The 23,320-nt window shown below is 42.1% G+C and overlaps 1 protein-coding gene across 1 annotated transcript; it reads right to left on the bottom strand.

Moving 5' to 3' along the window:
• Positions 1-990: 990 nt before the first annotated feature.
• Positions 991-12,916, bottom strand: LOC138839758 (double-strand-break repair protein rad21-like protein 1). Its single transcript, XM_070039320.1, has 8 exons — positions 12,773-12,916; positions 11,227-11,356; positions 9,141-9,234; positions 6,933-7,039; positions 5,664-5,834; positions 4,094-4,189; positions 2,813-2,944; positions 991-1,253 (listed from the first exon to the last, which is right to left on the bottom strand). The coding sequence occupies exons 1-8, from the start codon at positions 12,914-12,916 to the stop codon at positions 991-993; spliced, it is 1,137 nt and encodes a 378-aa protein (XP_069895421.1).
• Between the last annotated feature and the right edge of the window lie 10,404 nt (positions 12,917-23,320).

Raw genomic sequence — 23,320 nt, 5'->3', positions numbered from 1 at the left:
GCAAGATCAATAGAAAGCCCACAGATTGGGAGAAGATCTTCACTAGCCATGCAATGGACAGGGTCTCATATATAAAATATACCTGGAACTCAAAAAATCAAATCCCCCAAAAACACATCTTCAAATAAACAACTGCCCAATAAATAAGTGGGCTAAAGACTTAAAGAGAAACTTCTCTGAAGAGGAAAGAAGGATGGCCAATAGACACATGAAGAAATGCTCAACCTCTCTAGCCATAAAAGAAATGCAAATCAAAACAACATTAAGATACCACCTCACTCCAGTTAGAATGGCTATAATCAAGAACTCTAATAACAACAGATGCTGGAGGGGATGTGGACAGAAGGGAACCTTACTGCATTTTTGGTGGGAGTGTAAACTTGTTCAACCACTTTGGAAAGTAGTATGGAGGTTCCTCAAAAGACTCCACATAGAGCTCCCCTATGACCCAGCAGTCCCACTTTTGGGCATTTACCCAAATGATCACAAAGAAGACCACACTAAAGTGGCCAGCACGACTATGTTTATTGCAGCATTATTTACCATAGCTAAGATATTACGGAACCAACCCAGATGCCCCTCAGTAGATGAATGGATCAACAAAATGTGGTATATATACACAATGGAATTCTATGCTTCCATCAGAAAGAATAACATTGCCCCATTTGTTAGGAAATGGAAAGACTTGGAAACAATTATATTAAGTGAGTCTCACCATCTTTGTAGCAATTTTCTTCTTCCTCTAACTTCCTCTTCACTAATCTTTGAGATTTCAAGCCAGAAGGCAAAAGGCAATTCGGAAACAACTGTAAAAACAAACATTTTTATGTGTTCTCTCTGTACTTTAAACACAAGCATAGATGCTCTAAGTTGAGCAAAAAAAGATAACTCCTATACCCATACTCAAAATTTAACTTAAAATGAAACGTGTGGTTACACAAGATCTAATTCTGTTGCAAAGATGGAAAACTTCATAAGCACATATCGCAATCACAGCAAAGAGTGGCCATAAATCTGTTCTGTTACCTTCTTCAACTTATCAGAAACCAAATACTGGCTTGGTGTCGATAAAAGTGTACTCGCTTTGTCCCTCTCCTTCAACAACATTAATTTTAGTGTGGGTGGTGCAAATTCTATAGGCTTGAGAGTGTCTTCAATGGAAATAAGCTGTTCAAACATACTCTGGTTACTGAGCTCCTTGACTGGATCTATGAGCAATCTCCTCTTTTTCCTTTTCCTTTTCTCAGAAGTGCCTAAATATAAAAAAATAAACTTCTGTGTGATTGGTTGCATAGCCTTGCAAAATGATACTCTAGACACCACATATATAAGTTTATGTAACACACACAAACATACACACAACATATATAACTGTAGAGTTGCATTGGAAAGTAAATCCTTCTAGTCTTTCAGGAATATCTCCTTTGCATGCTTTTTGTAAGATAGAGTGCTGACCACCCAAGAGCTGTTACATTCTAAGATGTTGTTTGAAAATGCTTCAGAGGGATTTGTTGACCTATTAAGAGGACCCCTGGGCCCATGTAGAGCAGAGGCTACACTTAGAGCGAAGTGAGCCCATTCAGAGGTAGCTCTATAGTGCCTAAGAGATTAACTTTTTTTTGGGTCAGTCATGGGGTTTGAACTCAGGTCCAGGATGCTGGACTCTCTTTGCTCAAGGCTAGTGCTCTACCATGTTGTGCTACCTCCAGTTTTCTGATGGTTAATTGGAGATATGAGTCTCAAGGCCTTTCCTACCTATTCTGGGTTTGAATACAATCCTTAGATCTCAGACTACTGAGTACCTAGGATTACAAGAAGTCAAGATTTCGTTAGTCATGCTGAAAATGCAGAGAATTAGCTATTTCAGATGCAGACCTGTTAATTATACAGAGCCAGTGGGAAAGGGAGCCTGCTTGCTAGAGGTGCTTTAGTGAGATCCTGGAAACATGAGTCAAAGGGCTAACTATGTAGTTAGGAAAGTTGGTACAACTGCAAACTGATGTAGCTGATGACAGGTAGAATTCTCTAGCACCTCTTCTCTCATTCCTTAAACATTAATTCTAACATGGCTCAGGACAGACAGGAAAGCCAAGTAGATTGACTTTTCTGCCAGCCCTGTGGAATAAAGCCTCAAGAGTTTTATTCAGGATAGCTATTGGACTGCTTTCAGCCTTTTACACCCGAGCTTATTAAAGATGCATGACTCTTATCAATTAACTAATAAAACTAGAATGTTGCTAAAGCATCTAAATCACATTAAGTCCATATTTACTGTTTACTCCTGGAAACACATTAAAATTCCAGGTGAAATGTTTGGGATTTGCTCTAGTGACCTCTCTCGTCCTGCCTTGGGTTATATTCACTGCAGTATCTTCTTATCTCAATCAGATTGGAGCTTTTCCTTTGTGGCCCCACTATCCACTTTTGGAGACTGGCCTCAGACTATGTACAACAGGCTGACATTGAACTCTAAATCCTGCTAACTGAGCTGCCCAAAGGCTGAAATTCTCTGGATGTACCTCCATGCTCTTCTCAAAGACGGAAGCCTATCTTCATTCCTGTGTCTAACACACAGCAATGCCTCAGTAACTTCCTTCAACTAAAGTCAGATTTAATTCTCCAGTTCCCCAAAGTCAATCTGTAATTTGAGCAGGACTGAATATCATGAATCACACCAAAGTCATTTCACACCCTTTACCTGACAAATGTTACTGCTATTTTGCCTTCTTTAATACTTACTAAAGTATTTATGCATCTCAGTATGTAAATAAAGATATCAAAGACAAAATTAAAACACGGAAATGCCACTGACCTGAAATACCAATTGGATGAAGAATGAATCGTTCCTGCTTAGCTGTTAAGGTTGTTGCATCCTTGTTTTCAATCTCTGGGAAGCATATGTCATCTGAATTGAAACACGCTCCATCTGAATAATCTGGTTTTACTAATGAATGCCATCATAAAAAGAGTAGAAAAACACAGAAGTTATGCTGCAAGGTAGACGATTACATGTGCAGTAAATTAACGTGAAAATGAACTGAAGGTTTATACTGTTGAGGTCATATCTCAGTGTTTAAGTGTCCCGTGTTTAAGAGAGAAAACAAGGCTCAATTATAGCCTGGGAACTGCAGTATTTGACTGAGTCAACTCTTATTGTCCTCTTTGCACCTGTGACATCTAAGAGGGGACCCGCCCTCCTAAGAGCAGTGAACGCAGTGGTAGTAACTCCAGTATATGACTGATAGGAACTTGATATGTCTCTTGGAGAATTTATATTCTGTTGAATCGCTTAGAAATTGACCATAAAAATCCATGATGAAATATGTGCTAAGTCTTCTTATGTTTCCTATTATTGTGGTTGTCATTGTTAGTCAGTCCTGAGACTTCATCTCAGAGCTTGGTCGCTGTCCCTGAGATTTTTTCGCTCCAGGCTAGTGCCCTACTACTTGAGCCATAGCGCCATTTCCAGTTTTTCTGTGATTAATTGGAGGTAAAATCTCATGGATTTTCCTGCCTAGACTGGCTTCGAACCATGACTGCCCGATCTCAGCCACCTCTGTAGCTAACATTACAGACATGAGCCACCCATCCTAGCATGTTGTCCATTTCTATTCTTGTCTTAGAATTCAAACAGGCCATCAACGTTGTGAAGAATCACAATGGGTCAACTTATACTTTTAAATAAACCCAGAGGACCTCAACTTATCTGAGGAAATTCTTAGAATTTCAGGCTCCAAGAAATATCTCATTTGCAATTTCTCTCAAAATGTATACTTTCAAACCATATCTTATAATTTTTAAATGTGTACCATATGTGTTCAGGATTTGAAAGCACGGTATTCTGGGCAGAGTATTTAAACGTGCTCTTAAACTCAATCCTGGTTACATATTCTTCAGTGTCAGTGTCAGTGTCAGTCTCAGCACCCAACATCCTTTTCTACATCGTCTAGAGTTAGACTGATTGAGTATGAAGCCTTATCTTCTATTTTTACCTCTCACTATCCTACTGTGCTATTTAGATTTGGATGTTCTCAGGCTTAACTGGTTTACTGATATTTTTCAACTTTACACACAGAAAGAGACTTCAACATACTCAATGTACTGTGGTGAGAGTCAGGGGTCAGTGGGGGTTTTCCCTCCAAAGGCATGTCTTCTAGCAGGCAGTTCTCATTTTCCTTCCACAGAAAGTCTTGAAAAACAGAAATTTTTGTCATACAGACTTGAGCCTTCCATTTGTTCACAAAACATTAACATTACTTTATAAAGGGCACTGTGAAGGGATAGCCAGATTTTAATACAAAGTGGAAAATTTTAACAGTATATTAGATGGAAACATTTTACCCACTGTTTTTCAAATACAGACAAATTTCTCAGATTTTGTTTGACCCTTTCCTTTTCTCTTTCTTTCTTTCTTTCTTTCTTTCTTTCTTTCTTTCTTTCTTTCTTTCTCTCTCTCTCTCTCTCTCTCTCTCTCTCTCTCTCTCTCTCTCTCTCTCTCTCTCTCTCTCTCTGTCTTTCTGTCTTTCTGTATTTCTTTCTTGTTGGTTCTGGGGCTGGAACTCTGGGCCTGGGCGCTGGCCCTCAGCTCTTAGATGAAGGCTAGCGCTCTACCACTTGAGCCATAGCACCACTTCCTGTTTTCTGTGTGGTTTATTGGAGTTAAGAGTCTCACAGACTTTCCTGCCCGGCTGGCTTTGAATTTCGATCCTCAGATCTCAGCCTCCTGTGTAGCTAGGAGTACAAGAATGAATCACCAGCGCCCGGCTATGTTTAACCCATTTCTATAGTTATATAATACAATAGTAATATAATACAAAAGCAAATATAGAGTGCTAGACAGGTAATCTTGTACAGGTGTTCCACAATTTGTGTTAAAAAAGATTATGTATATAGACTACACTGAACTCACTCCTCTCCAACAATAATGAATTTGAAAAAACAGAAAACAAAACACATAAAACGAAAAACAATTAGGCAGTAGTTCCCAAATTCTATGAAAAATTTGTTTCAATGGATGACTTTCTTTTTTTTTTTTAATATTATTTTATTTTATTTGAGAACATACTGTACAGAGGGGCTACAATTACATGGCCAGGATAATGCATACATTTCTTACCAAGCATTGCAGCCTCCTCCTTTGTTTACCCTTCACCTCCCTTCCCAGCCTCCCCCCTCCCCCCACCCAATTATACCCCCCTCCCCCCCACACCGACATTGTAAAGCTGGTTTTGACATGACATTTTGTACTTCTCATTGTTGCAACAGGTCCACCTGAATCCTTAAACGACTTGTTTGTCCCCATCTCCTCCACATGTTATACTGACATCAAATATAGTGAAAGCGGGGGTTACACTTTGGGGAGGGACATACAAAGCAACAAAGAAATAATCTTATAAATGCGTTAGAAATGCGTTCTCAGCAGCACATGGAACGTTTTCTAAAATAGACCACATTTTAGGATGACTTTCTTTAGGCCCAAACATATCACTGCCTTCTTTGGAGAGTTGTGTGAAGCTTTAGTGGATGTATAGAAAATTGTGTGCTTTATTAAGGTGTACAAGACACAGAGTTGCCTCCAAATTCTATTTTGATGTACTCAGCCCACTAATTCATCATAGTGTTCACACTGAATTATTGTATTTCTGTACAACCAAACAGCCTACTTGTCATTGTTTCAGAAGCTCCTTCATCTCCAAATCCATCCCCGTTGTTACACATCAAAGACTTTTCTCCAGTGAGGTTTCCAGTACTATGTTCTGATAAAGGGACACTGCAGCTCAGCAATGTATTCCCTTCCACAAAGCTCTGTCCTCTGCGAATCTGAGATCCTTCCCCTAAATGAATATATACATAGATATCATTAAGGCTAAGTGTGTTGTAGAAACCTTTATACTTTAAGAGTTGGAACACCTTTAACTATTATAGCTGACAACTCTTAATAAACTCACAAGAAAATTTATAGGTTTTTGGTAATGTATACATATAATTACATATAACAATAGATCTATGAAACATGAAACATTACTTTAAAAGAAAAATGATAATAAGAAAAAAATAAAATATTTAGAAGGAAACAAACAAAATTCAGGTGACATTTTAAAGAATGGGCTTACAACATTCATTCAATAATAACTACTTTGCATATGGGATTGTGCAACAGAAGGTACTATTCTGTACTATTCTATTCCTCATCATGCAAATAAAGGAACACATCGCTGAAAGGGTTTTTTAATTCATACAGTTACCACCTTAATAAATAGCATATCCAGGATTTCAACTCATTTTTTTTTCTCCTACTAAAAACGTTTTACTGATATTCCTGGGCAACAAATATCAGCTGTAGCTTCAGTTTATGCAGATACATGCGAACCCTGTTATATATGTTCATATTACATCTATTTGTCTCTACCTAGCCTGAAGCTTCTGGAAGACACAAACTACCTCTTTCAACTGGTAATGTACTTTCAACTGGTAATGCACATGTCCTTGATAGCACCTGACAGAGAGTAGGCATTCAAGAAAATAGGTACACTGGGAAATAAAGGAGATGTTAATACCTGGAACTTTTATGCAAAAGCAAAGTTTTATATGTGATAATATTTATACAGAAAAATGTCCATTCATTTGATAGTTTGGGCTGTATTGAGACTTGGACTCAGGGTCTTACATACTTGCTTCGAATTTTCACTCATGTAGGGCACTCTAGCACTTGAGCCGCATTTCAACTTCTGGTTAGTTTGAGCTAAAAGTCTTCAAGCCTTTCCTCCCTAGGCTGCCTTTGAACCTTCAGCCTTTCAGCCTTTCAGTGGCTAGGATTAGACGGAGGCACGTGCTTCTAGATTTGTTAGGTATTACTATTGCATTGTTTTACCACGTAAAATACAACTACAATGACTTATGACTGGTAATTTTGATTTCTTATATATGATCACCAAAATTCTGTGCTTCCAAAGGTAGAACCTTACCATAATCTTCTTTAAGTGTAATTTCCTCCGGTCTACTTTGGTTTGGAGTAAAGTGTTCAGATGCATCAATAGTACTATAAAGAAATGAACGTTTGAGCAAGCAATAGGAAAAGAACAGTTATTTTGCCACATATTGAAAACATGTAAAACAAAACCAGGTTCATTGCTTAAAAATACAGGAGAGTTTTGCTTTCTCAACAGTATCTTTTGTGAACACATGATTTTAGTATATGATATGTACAAATAATTTCCAGACTGCCAAAGCCAGTGCTGGTTTTCAGTGGTTCTCACACTTGTGTTCACCAACAGCATTCGGGGGAGATGCGCACACTGGCTATGGCCTGAAGGCATGCTTCCTCCCGTATGCTGAACATTATCAAGTAGATAGTATTCGGCCTTTTCCACATGACAAGGTCATAAGGGCTCTGCGGTCATGAATGGCATTAGTACCCTTAGGATGATTCACCTTGTGAGGACACAGAGACAACACTGCCATCCATGACCCGGTAAACACAGGTTCACCAGACACTGAATCACTGGGCATTTGGTTTTATATGCCAAGGCTTTAGGATGCTGTAAGCAAGTACACTTTACTGGGCAATTAATAAACAATAGAACAATTGTTATGCATAGAGACTGGAGTTTAGGAAGCCCAAGATTAGTGTCCCAGCAGATTCACTGTCTTGTAAGAGTCTGTTCCTCATAGAAGGGGCCTTCTTGTTATGTTCTCAGGCCACAGAAAAGGTACAAAAACAACCTCAAGCCTCTTTTCTGAGGGCACTGATCCCACTTATGAGAACCATTATCAAAATCTATAAATTTTTTTTAAAAAATACTATTGTCTTACAGACTCGGTTTCCACATCTGAATTGGAGGGAACACAGATGTTCAGGTCAAAACCATTCATGGCCCAAAACCACTCCTCCCTGTCTCTCCTTTTAAAATTTGTCATTCCCTGGGTGTCCTAATTTTATGAGGAGGTAACTCAATCATCAGGCCCCCAAATAAGAGTGATCCTTTGCTTCTTTCCCTCATAGCCATATTCATGATCAAATACTGATGGCCCTGCCTTTCACACACATGCATGGTTTGACTGCTACAACCTTTCTAAGCTGAATGCTGAGAATTGCTCAGAGAGTCTATCTTCTCCTAGCTGATAATGTCTTATTACAATAATGTTCTCATGGTTTCTCTGCTTCTTTATCATGGTGAACTCAAGTCAGATCTGGCCACACCTCTGTTCTCTATTCAAAACCTGCCTGTGGGCCTGGGAAGGTGGCTCAGTGGTAGAGCGCTTGCCTTGCATGCATGAGGCCCTGGGTTCGATTCCTCAGCACCACATAAGCAAAAAGAAAAAAGCCAGAAGTGGCGCTGTGGCTCAAGTGGTAGAGTGCTAGGCTTGAGCTGAAGACCTGAGGGACAGCGCCCAGGCCCAGAGTTCAGGCCCCATGACCGGACCCAAAAAACAAACAAACAAACAAAAAAAAAACAAAAAAACCAAAACCTGCCTGTGCTTCCTTACTTAGTAAAAAAAAAAAAGTGCCACCATACCTGTAATGGACCACACATTACCTGGACCTCCTGCTACCTCTATGATCTCATTTTTCTACCACTCAGTTGCTTATTCTCTCCACTACAATCTTACTTGCATTCTTGCCTGAGAACCTCTCTACTTGGTTGTACCTGGAACACCTATGCTCCACATTACTCATGTGTCCCTTTAGCTCCTTCAGGCTTCTATAATTACATTAGCAGAAAATCCTTCCTTGGCCACCCTAGAATCTTACTTCTCCTCACATCATGTATCTGGTCATCCCCCTGGTGTAATGTGCACACACTCATTTGGTTTTCCTAGTCTTCTGCAATTAAAATGTAAAGTCTACAAGGCCAGGAGCTGAGTTTTATTCATGGCTATCTCTTCAATGCTTGAAACAGTGCCTGGCATAGGAAAGGCACACAAGGAACTCTTAAAATCAGTTAATCAATCTATAATCAGTGTTGCAAGCTACATGCAATAAATACAATGATGTAATTTTGTGGTCACGTATTGTAATTTTATGGTAATTTTTAATCTCTGACAACTACATGTGTTCTTGTGTTCTACTTGCCTACATGCAACCTGAACATGAAAACAGCAACATGTCATGAAAATCTAACTGAAGGAAAATCATTTACTTTATGTTATCAGTGTCAAAATCATAAAATTCTTCTTCAAATGTTATAGCACTGTAAGATGCTTCTAATTCCCCTTTTGAGAGGTCAATCAGTCCTGAAAAGCATAACAGAAAACAATCAATAGACAAATATATTGTATAAAATAAGACAATCCCATTAAATCCTAGTTGTCTCCCACTAGACTATTGCTTTCTCTCTTTATCTGGTTTCCCTGTATGCACTCCTGCCCTTCTGCAGTCCATGACACAGCATTGAGCATATCAGTTTTCCAGGGCAAACAGCTGACAAACTCTGGGTTTAGCAACTTCCCCCATGTAAATTAAATCAAAATCTCCAACCTGGCCTCTGTAGTCCCACAAACCTATCACGAGCTATTGGAGACCCTCCCCTCCTTGTTGCATTCTAAGTCTACTGGCCATTTGGTTCCCTCAGACTGCCAAGTTTGTCATATAAGCACTTTGTTCCAAAGTTACATCGGCCTCTTATGCTGTTATTTCAGGGACTATTTCGGTGCCTGGATATTTTTACATCTGCGATTCTAAGTGAGCTAAAATGGTATCTTCCCCTCAGAAAGGATTTCCCAGCAATCATATGTAAACTGAACTTGTTATTTTATGTTGTAGTGCTAATTTTATTTTCTTTTATACTGCAAACATGAGCTATAATAACGTGTTAAAATTTACAAACAATTTCCTTAATTGAGTTCCTTACCAGACAGAAAATAAGGGCCCTTACCTTGTTGGTCCTTATGTCCCAGAGCCTATCATATTTCACACAATGCATGACATCAATAAATATTTGTGCAATGCCTAACTGAGGTAACAAAGAAGTATGCCATATTGATAGGATTATATGTCTACCTAGAGACTTTATACATATTGTAAACAAAGAATATAAAAAGATCAGTCCAGATTCAACAAAATTGATTGAGGGATTGGGACTTGGAAAACAGTAAGACAGGTTGTCAGAGATTCACAAAATCAGTTGTGTATCAAGGGCACATGCATACATTCCTAGCTAATGGGGAGTCTGACCATGAAAGATGAGTATCTTGAGGTGAGCCGTCAAACATTTAAGAGAGCTTCTTTTTCCACCGATACTCTGGTGTGGTAGTGAACGCTCATCATAGTAGCTATATCTCAGGCTAAGCTTGGTGTGGTAATGAGCACTCGTCATAGTAGGATATTGCAGGCTAAGATTGGTAGAATCTCTATTCAGGCCAACTCTCTGCAAGAAAAGCCTGTGAGTCTAGGTCAAAGGAAGGAAACTTGTCTTGGTAGTGCACACATGTCATTTCAGCTATAATGAGAATCCTAAAATATGCAGATTGTGGTCCACGTCTATGCCCAGGCAGGGAGTGAGATCCTATGACAGCAGGGCCAGTGCTGGACAAAGGGCTGGTACCATGGATGAGTACTCAAGTACCGGCCTAGCAAAGCCTAAAGGTTCAAACCGCAGTAGTGCCAACAAAACAGAGGTTCAGCAAATGAGTATAACAAAGATACTTGAAGTTTGGTGATAGGGAAAGACTGATGTCTAAATCACCACAATAAATGGAAGAAAAATGATAAATGTCCACAAAGTGGAATAGATGATATCTACGTAAATTAAAATCTGAAAGCACTATAGTTGAAACACATGAACATAGTACTTTGGAAGGCTTAGGAATTCTGATAAGAACATTTCAAAACTAGCAGACAACTTAGAAAAAGGACAATTCTGAAAAGACTGTCAATCACACTATTTCTAACAGGTCCTGTAAAAGCAAGAACAAATGAGAAGTTAAAGGCATCAATAAAAACAGAGCATTTGATCTTACAAGCATGCAGTGTGCTTAAGTATACTTGCAACATGCACACAGATAAAACATGTTTTGGAGAGCATCACATTTCTCATACATACAGGAAAGGATCAGGGGAGAGAATGTAATTTGTCCTTAACCATCGATACTGAAACTCCATCAAAATGAAGCTCACATCCACTTAACTCATCTGAAACTACACCATGCTGTCACTTATAAGAGCACAGACCCGCAAAATGCAAAAGAAACCAGGAAGAATGAGACAAATTCAAACGGCATGTTTACCTGGGCAAAATGTCATATTCATTTTAACAATTGCTTCACTGCAATCTTCCAAAAGATACTTCACCTTCCTCTTATAGATTCGAACGACTCCCAAAAGAAGATGTCCCGAAGTTCGAAGTGCAAACTTCACCTTTTGATAATATACAACGTATTAGAAGAATAAAAATTAGGTTCATAAATCCTACTCTAAAAAGCACCTGGCAGGTTTTTGAAAAAAATCTAAAACCACTTAGCTTAGCTTTTACCTAAAGTTGTAAAAATAAAAAGGTGAACATTCTTTATATTAGTCAACAAAATTAATCAGACATTGCATCTAAGGGAAGTATGCTATTATTAATATTAAAGAAAGGACATTAACGCTGCAATAAGAAACCTGGGTAACTTGCAAAAGGTGAGTCACTACGCCTTATTCAAATTCAGTTCAACAAAAATGGCTACAAGTATTATATTTTTACATTGTGCCGGATAATGCTCCAACAGCTTTCCATACATTAATTTAATAGTAATAATGTCTATTCACAGGAGACAAACCTAGGCTCATACATCTGAGAAATGATGTATGAGCTAAATATCAATTTGAACAACACATATGTTCATCTTGTTAATCACCAAACTTAACTGAGTGTAGCTTAAGGCTTACTGTGCAGATTAAAGAAAACATACACACACACACACACACACACACACACACACACACACACACACACACACACACACACAAAACTAACAAATATAAAGTCTAGCACTGGGACCAACAAATAACTTCTCAACCCTAATTGAAAATGTATGTCATATACTTACTTAACTTGGAAGGTGTTATTATGCTTAAAAGGAATTGTATTATTAGATACTTAAAAATTTTTAATGATGAAAAAGTAAAAAGAACAAGACAGAAAGAGGGAACAGCTGACACTAAGCAAAACAAAAGAAATGTACATATCACCCAATGTAGAAGAAATAACTGTATTGTCAAAGCTCATAGAACTCATCAAGGTTATAGACCACGATACACAATTTGACCCATTAAAACTAGAATGTGTTTGTGACTTTAACTAAGCATCACTATCCCACAATACAGTGAAATATGGGAAAATATGTCATCACTTAAACACAATAAAGAACTTGAAAAAAATTATTTTAACGTAAAAAGTATTGTACTTTTTATAAAATAGCCTCACGTCATTTTGCTCCAAATAGATACTTTTCTATTCTGCCCAATCATTTTTCATAAGAAATCATTATCAGGTACCGGCTATGCACAAGTTATTTTATTAGGGAAGTATATAAGCATAACAAAACATACAGCACGGTCTTGGTTCCTCAGAGTCAAGTTTATTCTTGCTAAATATATAAAACAATTGTACACTAAAGTTAACTATCATTTGTTCATGTTCACACAAAAGATGGTAAGGAAATAAAAGCAATCATTTGAAAAGTAAAACTGTCTCAGAAATATACTTCCTGATACAAATGAATTGTAATCGCTTGCCTCTTTGAGTACTCAGGCTGAATGAACATATACTAACATTTCTCATCAGTTACATACCTTCTGTGAAATAATTTTTCCAGTGGTTTTCTGTATATTACATTTGAATACTTGATCCTTGGTGAGTTTCTTCTCCCAGTGAGCTGCCAGCCATACTTTGGCCAATGGTGCATGCTTACTCAAAAGTGCATGGGCATAGAACATGTTGCCTTTAGTCGTATATTTAAGGAAGTGGAGAAAACAGAAAACAATGCTTAAAAGTTCACAACTAGAGTTTGTAGTGGTATTCTGCTACAAGCGGAAACACCAGTGATCATATAGTATAATCGCCTACTTTAAAATATTGTTCAACGAAAAAAATACAATTTTTTGGATCGTGGGCCTTGAACTCTGGCCCTGGGTTCTGGCTCTGACCTCTTGAGGTCAGCACTCTACCACTTGAGCCTCAGCCCCACTTCCGGTTTTTTGGTGGTTTGTTGGCAGTAAGAGTGTCACCGACTTTCCAGCCCGGGCTGGCTTTGAACTGTGATCCTCCCATCTCAGCCTCCTGAGTAGCTAGGGTTACAGGGGTGAGCCTCCAGAGCCCAACGAAAACTATTTTCTTGTGAAAAGGAGAGAACCACATTTAGAATGAGGGTGCAATTCCCCTCCCCCACCAGGTGCACCTTTCAGCGCCGCTAGCTTAAAGACCCACAGTGTAGAGGGGGAAGGTGGGTACCGCCCCCCACCCCCTCTAGGTACATGTGCCCCCTCCCCTAGCCTGAACATCTGCAGTGGGGCAAAGGCGCGTGCTGCTCCCTTCCCCCACTCCATGCACATGCCCCCTCCACTAGCCTGCACACACGCGGTGGCGGGAAGGAGAGTGGAACTCCCCACCCCCATCCAGTCCACCTCCTGTCCTTTAGCCTGAAGTCCTGCCATGGATGGGAAGGTGGGCACCGCTCCCCTCCCCTCCCCATTCCACATCTCCCCTACCCTAGTCTGAAGACCTCCACTGGGTGGGAAGGTGGGCACTGCTCTGCTCTCCTACCAAGTGCACCTCCTCCATCCCGTAGGCTGAACCCCGGAAGAAGTGTGAGGGAAGGTTGGCGCCACTCCCTTCCACCAAACCCTACCCCAACCCCCATAATCCCTCTGCTACCCTGAAGACCTCCAGTGCATGGGAAGGTGGGCAGCCAAGTCCGCATCACCAAACCCGCTACCCCCCACCCTCTGCTAGCATGAAGGCCACCAGTGGTGTCTCTGCCACCAGTGGGGGTGCCGGCGGCAAAGTCCCCACCACCAAGCCCCTCCCCGCCCCCGCCAGCCGGTGGTAGCTAGCTAGGTAGCCTGAAGACTTGTGGCGGGTGGGAAGGTGGGTTGCGCTCCCACCGGACCAAGACCCCTTCCCCTTGCACCCATGAGGCCTACATTCCACACCGGATCTCAGGAGGCGTGCTAAGGAGGAGAAGCCACTGCAGCCAGCCAAGTCCCCGCCAGGAAGGACAATCTGTGCAGGGCGAGATTTTATGACGAGACTAACGTGGGGGGGTGTGTGCTGTGGACCCGTAGGGTACCATGGGAAAGGGGGCGGCAGCACGTACAGGGGGTGGGCACCACACTGAGGAGGCGATGCACTGTGGGGATGGGGAAAGGCACCACAACCTGGGGGCGGGCATCCATCACGCACAGGGGGTGGGGATTAAGGGGAGGGGGAAGGTCAGCACCAAGAGAGGCGGGCATTTGGTGCACGGGGCGGGCAACACGTGTAGGGTCAGGCCGCATGGCAGTGGAAGCGGCACCATGGGGAGGGGGGAGGGCAGCACAAGGAAGGGGTGGGCATCAGCTGCACCAGGAAACATGGAGTGGAGGAAGGGCAGCACATGGAGTGAGTGAAGCACCATAACAAAGGGAAAGGGTAGCACGGGGTGGGAGGGCAGCAGAAGGACGGGGTGAGGCGCCATGGGGAAAGACAGCACCAGGAAAGGGGCAGAGTAGCAGGGGGAATGCGTAGGGCACCATGGGGAAGGGGAAGGGCAGCATGTGGAAGGGGTGGGGCACCGTGGGGATTGGGAAGGGCAGCAGGAAGAGGGGGCGAACATGATGTCGATGGGTGGGGGCATGGTGGGGTGGGGAAATGGGAGCATGTGGAAGGGGTCGAGCAACCCAAGGGACAGTAAGGCATCAGGAGGCAGGGCCGTGGGCACCCGGGTTCTACTGTAAAGCTGGAGAGCCATACTTAACCTCTCGAAACAGACCTGGATCCGTCTACTGAAGCAAAGCAGGGACAGGGCACTGCCTTACAAACTCACCATCCTTGTCACATTTCCTAGCATCCTTGTGACATAGTATTCTCACTTCCCTGTAATTAGATAGAGGTCCCAGGAGAAAGTATTGATTTCCTTGAGCCTCAGGTTATCTCACTGGTGAAATGAAAATGATGGTAATAAAAATGCTGGAAAGCAGGGTGCCTATGGTTCTTACCTACTCAGGAGGCTGCGATCTGAGGTTCACAGTATAAAGCTGGCCAGGGCAACAAAGGCTATTAGAATGGTAACTAGAATTAATCACCAAAAAGGCAAAAGTAAAGCTGTTGTTTTAGTGGTAGATTGCCAGGCTTGATAATTAAAGCTGAAGCACCAGGCACCCAGGCCCTATGTTCAAGCCCCAGGACCAACAGCAAACAAAGTGCCTCTACCTTCGATCATTGTAAGAAAAGAGATGATAGTTACCAAGAACCTATATTAGGTTCTTCTTGAAAATTGTGTATTAGCATTCTTCAATATGGCATTCACATCCTTTTGCCCTTTGGGGTTAGTAATTGCTTTCCAGCCTGCAATACCAAAGTTTTCAATACATAAGGCAATTTATACCAGCTAACAACAATCATAAAAGAGAATAAGGATTGAAATCTAGTTAATTCCTTTGAGCTTGTTAAGGATCAAACACGAACCCTTCTGTATGATAAGCAAGAACTTTACAGCTTACATACAACCCTAAACCCAAAATTAAGTATTTTTTGGTGAGTCTGAGGCCAGGCACTTAACACAGAGTGCCTGTTTTGCAGGTCCAAATGTATGAAAGCCCCTGTGAAGCCAGGTAGGTGCTGGTGGATTATGTCTATAATCCTAGCTACTCAGGAGGCTGAGATCCGAGGGTTATGGTTCAAAGCCAGACTGGTCAAGAAAGTCCATGATAGTCCTATCTCTAATTAACTAGTAAATCCAGAAGTGCCCCTGTGGCTCAAGTGGTAGACAGCAAGGTTTCAGCAAAATAAGCTAAGGGACAGCTAATCTGAGCCCTGAGGTCAAAACCAAGAAACAGAACACACACACACACACACACACACACACACACACACACACACACACACACACACACACACACACACACACAAACATGTCCAAAAAATCAAAGTAAGCCTGTGTCTGGTAATGCACACCTGTAATCCTAGCTACTCAGGAGGCTGAAAACTGAGAATTGTCATTCAAAGCCACACCAGGAACAAAAGCCTTTGAGACTCTTCCCTTGACTAAATTACCAAAAGTTCTAGAAGTGAAGCTGTGGCTCAGGTGGTAGAGCACCAACCTTGAGGTAAAACAGGATGCAGGCCTTGAGTTCAAGCCCCAGGACCAGGAAAAAAAATGCAAAGAAAAGAAGAACAAGAGAAAGAAGAGGAAAGAAAAAAGAGAAGAAAAATATCACAATGGTACCTAGAGATACTCAAGGCAGTTTCTAGCCTCCTTTCACTGATTAAAACCAAGTGTCTCTCAAAAGCCCATGACTCTAGCTCTATCAACACAGCTTCTGGGAGCTCATAGCACATTGTGTGCCTCTGACAGGCTTTGGGAACATCAACCTTGATATGAGCACCATATGCAGAAATGGTGAGTACACAGCTCAATGCTACACAGGCCAATGGCATGGGTCTTCAACTGGGGACCAACATCCCAGTCACTGCTTCACAGAGTAGTAAACTTGTTCTGCTGGAAGAAGCCCAAGAGAAAGCACATAAGCATTCTGGAGGCTCCTGTGCTGGGAAAGCTTGCTAAGCAGCCACAGAGAGGTTAAAGACTCTAGGGCATATGAATTTGAATGGTATTTCCATAACAATTTACACCCATATCCTCCTAACACAAGAAGACACACACACACACACACACACACACACACACACACACACACACATTGTGGATATGCCTCTTTATTGCTATTATGAGTAGAGAGGATAAAACGGTTGTAGTGTCAGCATGTAGGCCAAGTGTAGAAGGCACTAGAAGAACCCATCTGCCTCTGATTCCAGGAGAAGATGGCACTCTAGGGCTCTTCCAGCCACATGGGGAAGATAATGCCTCAGTTGTCACTGTCACTACTCTTCTCACAGCTTCTGGTCATTCTTGTCACAGTTTTTCTATGTTTGACTCTCCTATTCCGAAACCAAATCTGCAAGTAGAGTGAAGAATCATAGGTTTACTGTAATGAGCAGTGAATATAATAAAGGAGAAAGCCTATCATGCAACTTTATCAGGCCCTGAGAGTTGAACTTGCTCAAGGTAACTCTTCTGTCAATGCTTTAATCTCTCGCTGGGGAACAAGGGTAGCTCAGTGCTAGGACACATGGCTAGTATATGTAGAGCCAAAGGGTAAATCCCCAACATCATAAACAACAGCAAAGACTCTGTAAAGATCAACACACCCCCTTCTTCAGGTCACACAAAGTGAGCACCCACTATGTGCCAAGTGCGGGAACAGGCTTACGTTGGGTGAGGGAAGTGAATAAATTCGCTGATAAATTTACATAAGCTGTAGTCTGTCATAACATTTTGAAATATATTGAGATTTCAAAGCACAGCTGTAGAATCATCTATGAAGTACAAACTGTCACTGGACCAAAATTTACTCATTTATATTTAAAGTATATTTTAAAAATGGTAACTTATGTTTTGTAATCCAAAGTTCACCCACTATCTTCATCGGTTTACAATTTTGAAAGTCAGTGCTTTCCAGATGCAGTTTCACTGCCAACTTTCAGATTTTGAGACTTATTTGAAAGAATCCACGCAAAGTATTCCTAACTTCTGTATGTTTCTTAAGGAGAGTTTCTGAGCACTGTCCATCAAATAGCAAGAATTATTTCTGTGCAGGTAATGGCAGTGATGGAAAAATACTAAACTGTCAAAAAGTCACTCATGTTTAAAATAACAGTACTGGTGCTGCTCTCTGTCACAAAAAAGAACATGTCAAGTTAAATAATTTTTATTTACTTTTATATAGGAATATATGGTACATTTACTGTTTGTTATTTATGCATGCGATTTTATTCCATCATTTCATTTGAGAAAAGTCTAAAACTCCCACAAATACCAGTGATGACAGTGGTTCCTGTTGGTCCTCCAGCTCTTGGCTTCAGCGGCAGGAAGAAACCAAGCAGTGCTAGGTTCTAGTGGAGGTGGTGTGGCAGCAATATGGTCAAAATCAGTTTCACATGTGGAACTCTCCACTGCCATGCCTTCTTCCCAGGACCACGATGAGCCAGAGGGTGAGAGGCTGAGGAGCAGCAGCTAGCAGCCCGAACTAACTCCCACAACCAGGGAAGACCAGCTCCCATTTGGGGGGACATCACACTATGACACACTCCTCTTTTGGCTATACCCCACCTGCCCCTGCTGCCATCGTCCTCTTCCATTCTATCTTTTGGGATTTGTCCTTTGTCATTTGGCCTTTTCATTGGGAAATCACATGCGCTCCACTTAGAAAAGAATGAGAGGCTGGAGTTTGCACAGTCCTCTGTCCATCAAAGCATTCTAAAATCCAGTAACTATTTGCCAGAAGAAAATACTGTTAGGGAAGTGCCGCTGTGGCTGAAATGGTAGATTGCTTGCCATCATTATCACCACCACCACCACCACCACCACCACCATCATCATCATCATCATCATCAATAACAACAACAACAAAGGCTCAGAGACAGTGCCCAGACCCTGAGTTGAAAACACAAGAGCGGCAAAATTAAAAAAGAAAATCTATACAAATAAATGCAAGTGAAAGGTCTCAGAAATCAGGCAAGTGAGCAAGCAAGCAAGCAAGGACTGTTAGGAGGCTGAAATCCCAACAACAGAAAAAGCTAGACTACACAGAAAAAGGTGTGAGACTTCATCTCCAAAATATCCAGAAAAAGCAAGGCTGGAGATGTGGCTCATGTAATTTTCTGCCTCTGCTTCTGAAACAGCTGGAACACAGACATGTGCCGCCACACCCAGCCAGACTCTCAGGAATTTTACATTATGGCTCCCTCCCAAAAAGAGAAAAGTAAAGAAAAGAAAGAACTGTTAAACTATATCAACTTGAAACTGCCTAGGAAAAAGCTGCTTCGGTTCTGAACCAGATTTCTGTTGACTGAATTCAAAATGTTCGCTTCACATGTACTGACCTTCACTCTCTCATCAGACTCGTTGATGTATTTTGCAAGCTGGTTCCTGTGGAGACAAAACCAAAAATGTTCATAGCCCCTGTTATTGATGAAATGACATCTAAACTGTCCATCCTATGCATTGTTTATAGGCATGGCACATCTTGGCAAGTCCCAAGTGTAGTTTGCTGTAATTCTGAGAACTCATACTTCTTTAGAAATGATTTCAATTCGCCACAAAACTGCTGGTAGCTTTAAACCTGGAGAGTCAGGATTGGAATTGCTAAAATATTACCTTTCTATTTATTTCCTTGTTTTCTATTAATTTTTGTATTTTGTTTCTCAGTTGTCCCAGGCTATCCCCAAACATGAGCCATAGGGCCGGGAAGGTGGCTCAGTAGTAGAGTGCTTGCCTTGCAAGCATGAGGCCCTGGGTTCGATTCCTCAGTACCACATAAGCAGAAAGAGCCAAAAGTGGCGCTGTAGCTCAAGTGGTAGAGTGCTAGCCTTGAGCTGAAGAGCTGAGGGACAGTGCCCAGGCCCAGAGTTCAAGCCCCACCACTTTCAAACAAAAAAAACAACAAAACAAAACAAAACAAAATCCATGAGCCATAGACCAAGATGGCCTAGGATGTGTTATACCATCGTCTCAGATAGGGGCATGTGCCACCATCACCAGCAAAACTCCACAGTAAAAAGGGCAAAAAGCTAAGGTGAACAAATTGAATGAAATTTAAACTCTACAGGAATGCTACAAGACTGTAGCTACGTGACTGGATCTTACACACAGAGGCAAGAAAAGTGAAACAAAAATTAGAATGCATCAAAAGTGAAAACTTCTACCAAAGATATTAAGGGAAGCATACAATTAGTCATATTCTTTTCAAATCAGCTAGATATTAGGGGGTCATGGTTGTAGTTGTAGACACACAAGAGGCTGAGACCTGAAGGATTCAGTTTAAAGCTAACCTGGATGGCAAAGTCCTGGGCAAAACAGCACTGAGAACATCTCTAATTAACCAGCAAAATGCTAGTCTGGAAGTGTGATTGATGTGGCAGAGCATTAGGTACAAGAGAAAAAAAAATCTTAGTGAGATCTGACAAGTCCCAGCAAAATACATACATACAACCTAAAAGAATAAATAACAGGTAAGTATATAAACTTCTAGTCCTACAACAGATAAGGGGTTCCCAAGTCACAAACCCAACAGTGGCCCCCCAAACCCCACCCACAGTTTGATTTACCAGCTCTCACAAGCAAAAGAAACCCAAAGCAATGCCTGCTAGTCATCTCCTAGGCGTGTTACCAGTCTATACCGTATGTCCATACTAATTTAGCACCCAAGGCATTCCTCCCAGGCCCAGGACCAAGGAAGGCAAAACCGCTAGTGGGTTGGGATAAAAGCGGGAAAATAGGGGGAAAGAGATGGGCAATGGCCGAGAGCAATGGAGGTCCAGTACCACCCTAAGCAAACACTGACCTTGTGGAGGCATCAGGATACTGACTCTCTTGGAAAAGTTTTTCCATTTCCTCCAGCTGCCAAGGCGAGAACTTGCGAATTTCCCTGCGCTGGCGCTGCGGAGTCATGGTGGCACCCGTCTGCACCGGCTGCAGAGCCTGCTGGGCTTGCGGCTGTGGAGGCGCCTGGCGCCCGCAAGGGCCCTCACATGTGACGGAGCCGCCAGTGCCGCCGTCCTTGTTCACCACACCTACATGGTTCACGTCACCTTCATCATCCAGGGCAGCTATGAGCTTCATGTAGTCATTGAAGCTCAGAGCTTCTTCTCGAAAGTGGCGGCCCTCTGCTCCCCATGGGTCGGGCTCAGCCATCATGTTCTTTCTGTTGACCCCTCGGGGAGTCTGACGAACCTGTCTGGAGTCCGTCCACAAGTGCACTAAAGCCACACCAGGATTGGCCAGGAAACCCCGTAGCTCTCCAGCCTTGCGCGAGACGCAAGGGGCGCGACAACTCCCCTGCGTCGCAGGGGGCGCACTACCTCTCCGGGCCTCACAGGGCACAGGTGCTGAGGTACCTTCCTTGTGTTACAGGAAGCACAGGGGGCACAATGCCTCTCCTATGTCACTCAGGCACAGGGGGCGTGGTAGCACTCCTGTGTTTTGTAAGTCCCGCATATACAGGCTATCCTTCTGGTGATCACTAGTGCCTTTCTAAATCGACTTTGGCACTGGGGGAGGAGGAATTCCTTACATACAAACGTGAGTAACTTGGGAGACGGTCTGAGAGGAAATAAAGGTGCCAAATCAGGGAGGGACTACTAAGCACAGGTGGAATAGGATGTCCCATCTAGAGGATGATCACAAAATGGTGCATAACTTGGCTGTGAGCCGACACTACTGTTACACCTGGAGCCCAGTGAGGCGACTAAGGAAGGAACTATGCTGGTCTGTTGAGAGAAAACATGGTGTCCTGGTGGCCGACACGAGAAAGTCAAGATCTCTTGCGGGAATAAACTGAGAACTTCGACATCGTTTTCAGCCTGAACAGAACCTGGGCAGGGAATTAGGTTGACATGATCAGCTGGGTCATTGCTTGCTCCAGATTTTGGAAAGCACACTAAAAACATAATGGGCATTGTCTTCTTTATTCTTTTAAAATTTCTTTTTTTGTGCCAGTACTGAGGCTTGAACGCAGGACCTTACACTGCTTCTTAGCTTTTTTCGCCCCAAGTCTGATGCTGGATCACTTGAGTCACACCTCCACTTTCGGGCATTGTCTTGTATGTTTTGGGTTCTACATGATATTCTAGCCAGAGATGCCCATTACGAAGTAAACTCAATGTCTTCCTTGACCCCAGAGTTCAAGCCTCAGTAATTAAAAAAAAAACCAAACAAACAAACAAACAAAAAAACAAGCAGAAGGAAAAGGGAAGCCCTCTAAATAGTCTGTCAGGTAGCAGGATATGGAGGCTCATTCTTGGAATGGGCAACCCAGGAATCTTTAGTGGGATTTTTTTATTACAGTTATATAATTTTCTCTTTTTCTGAATGTGTTTGTAACAATACATAAGTCTCTCACCAACATTCCTGCCCCGTTGGATGTGAACTGCAATTCTTGGTATTCCAGACTCTTTTTGTTTGTTTCTTTCTTTTTTTTTTTTTTTTTTTTTTTTTTTGGTCCGGTCGTGGGGCCTGAACTCTGGGCCTGGGCGCTGTCCCTCAGCTCTTCAGCTCAAGGCTAGCGCTCTACCACTTGAGCCATAGCGCCCCTTCCGGCTTTTTTCTTTTTGCTTATGTGGTGCTGAGGAATCAAACCCAGGGCCTTGAGCATGCAAGGCAAGCGCTCTACCACTGAGCCACCTTCCCAGCCCTTCCAGACTCTTATTTTAACAGGGGTAACAGTTACACAAGTCAGGTAATGAGTACATTTCCTTCGAACAGTGGTACCACCTCCCTCTTTCTCTCCCAGTGTTTTCCCTCCCAACTTCCGTCCTCCCCAAATCCTGTAGTTCATTTTGAAAATACTGTCTAGTGCGTTTCACTGCTGAATTTGTTCATCTTTTGTCCCAACATTTCCGTGCACAGATTCCAGACTCTTGAGTAGCTAGGTTTGTACCCATAAGCCACTGATGCTTGACTCCATATACTTCTTGGTAGCTTGTATAACGTTGCAGAGCTTCCGATCCACAGAATCTAACACTTGGCGAGGTGGAATGTAGAAGGAGCAAAAGAACTGTTGGCTTGAGATGTAAGAACTCAGAGCTATAAATTTTCCTCTGAGTACTTACTGCCTTTTCTGTGTCCCAGAGGAACTGGTGTTTTGTGTGCTATTTTGTACATACCATAAACATTTGAATTTCCATTCTGATCTCTTCAATGATGCACTGCTGATACAAAAGTGTGTTGTTCAGTCGCCATGCATTACAGGATTTTCTGTGGTGGCTTTTGGTGTTGAGCTCTAATTGTATTCCCTTGTGGCTGGAGAGAATGCTGGGACTAATTTCAATATTTCTGAATTTGCACAGATTTGCTTTGTGCCCTAAAATGTCATCTATTTTGGAGAATGATCCTTGTGCTGCCAAGAAGAATGTGTTTACTGGTGTTGCTGGGTGGGATATCCTGTGGATGTCTCTTAAGTCTAGTTGGTGTATGCAGTTGTTTAGTTCTGAAGTTTCTCTGTCGAGCTTCTGCCGTGTTGGTCTACCCAGAGGTGTCAGTGGTGTGCTAAAGTCACCAACGATCAATTTGTTTGCATCTATGT

The sequence above is a fragment of the Dipodomys merriami genome, unplaced genomic scaffold, assembly GCF_024711535.1.
Source record: "Dipodomys merriami isolate MVZ:Mamm:240054 unplaced genomic scaffold, mDipMer1.0.p SCAF_3, whole genome shotgun sequence".
Lineage (NCBI taxonomy): Eukaryota > Metazoa > Chordata > Mammalia > Rodentia > Heteromyidae > Dipodomys > Dipodomys merriami.
This window is presented reverse-complemented; position numbering and strand designations above follow the sequence as displayed.

What these genes read in the sequence shown, in the direction of transcription:
- LOC138839758 (XM_070039320.1), bottom strand. Translation starts at nt 12,916, where the DNA reads ATGTTCTATGCCCATGCACTTTTGAGTAAGCATGCACCATTGGCCAAA. An exon ending in TTTGACACTGATAACATAAA is followed by an intron (nt 7,040 to 9,140) that starts GTAAATGATTTT and finishes ATTTCTTTATAG; the next exon opens with TACTATTGATGCATCTGAAC. An exon ending in CTCTCACCACAGTACATTGA is followed by an intron (nt 2,945 to 4,093) that starts GTATGTTGAAGT and finishes GGCATTCATTAG; the next exon opens with TAAAACCAGATTATTCAGAT.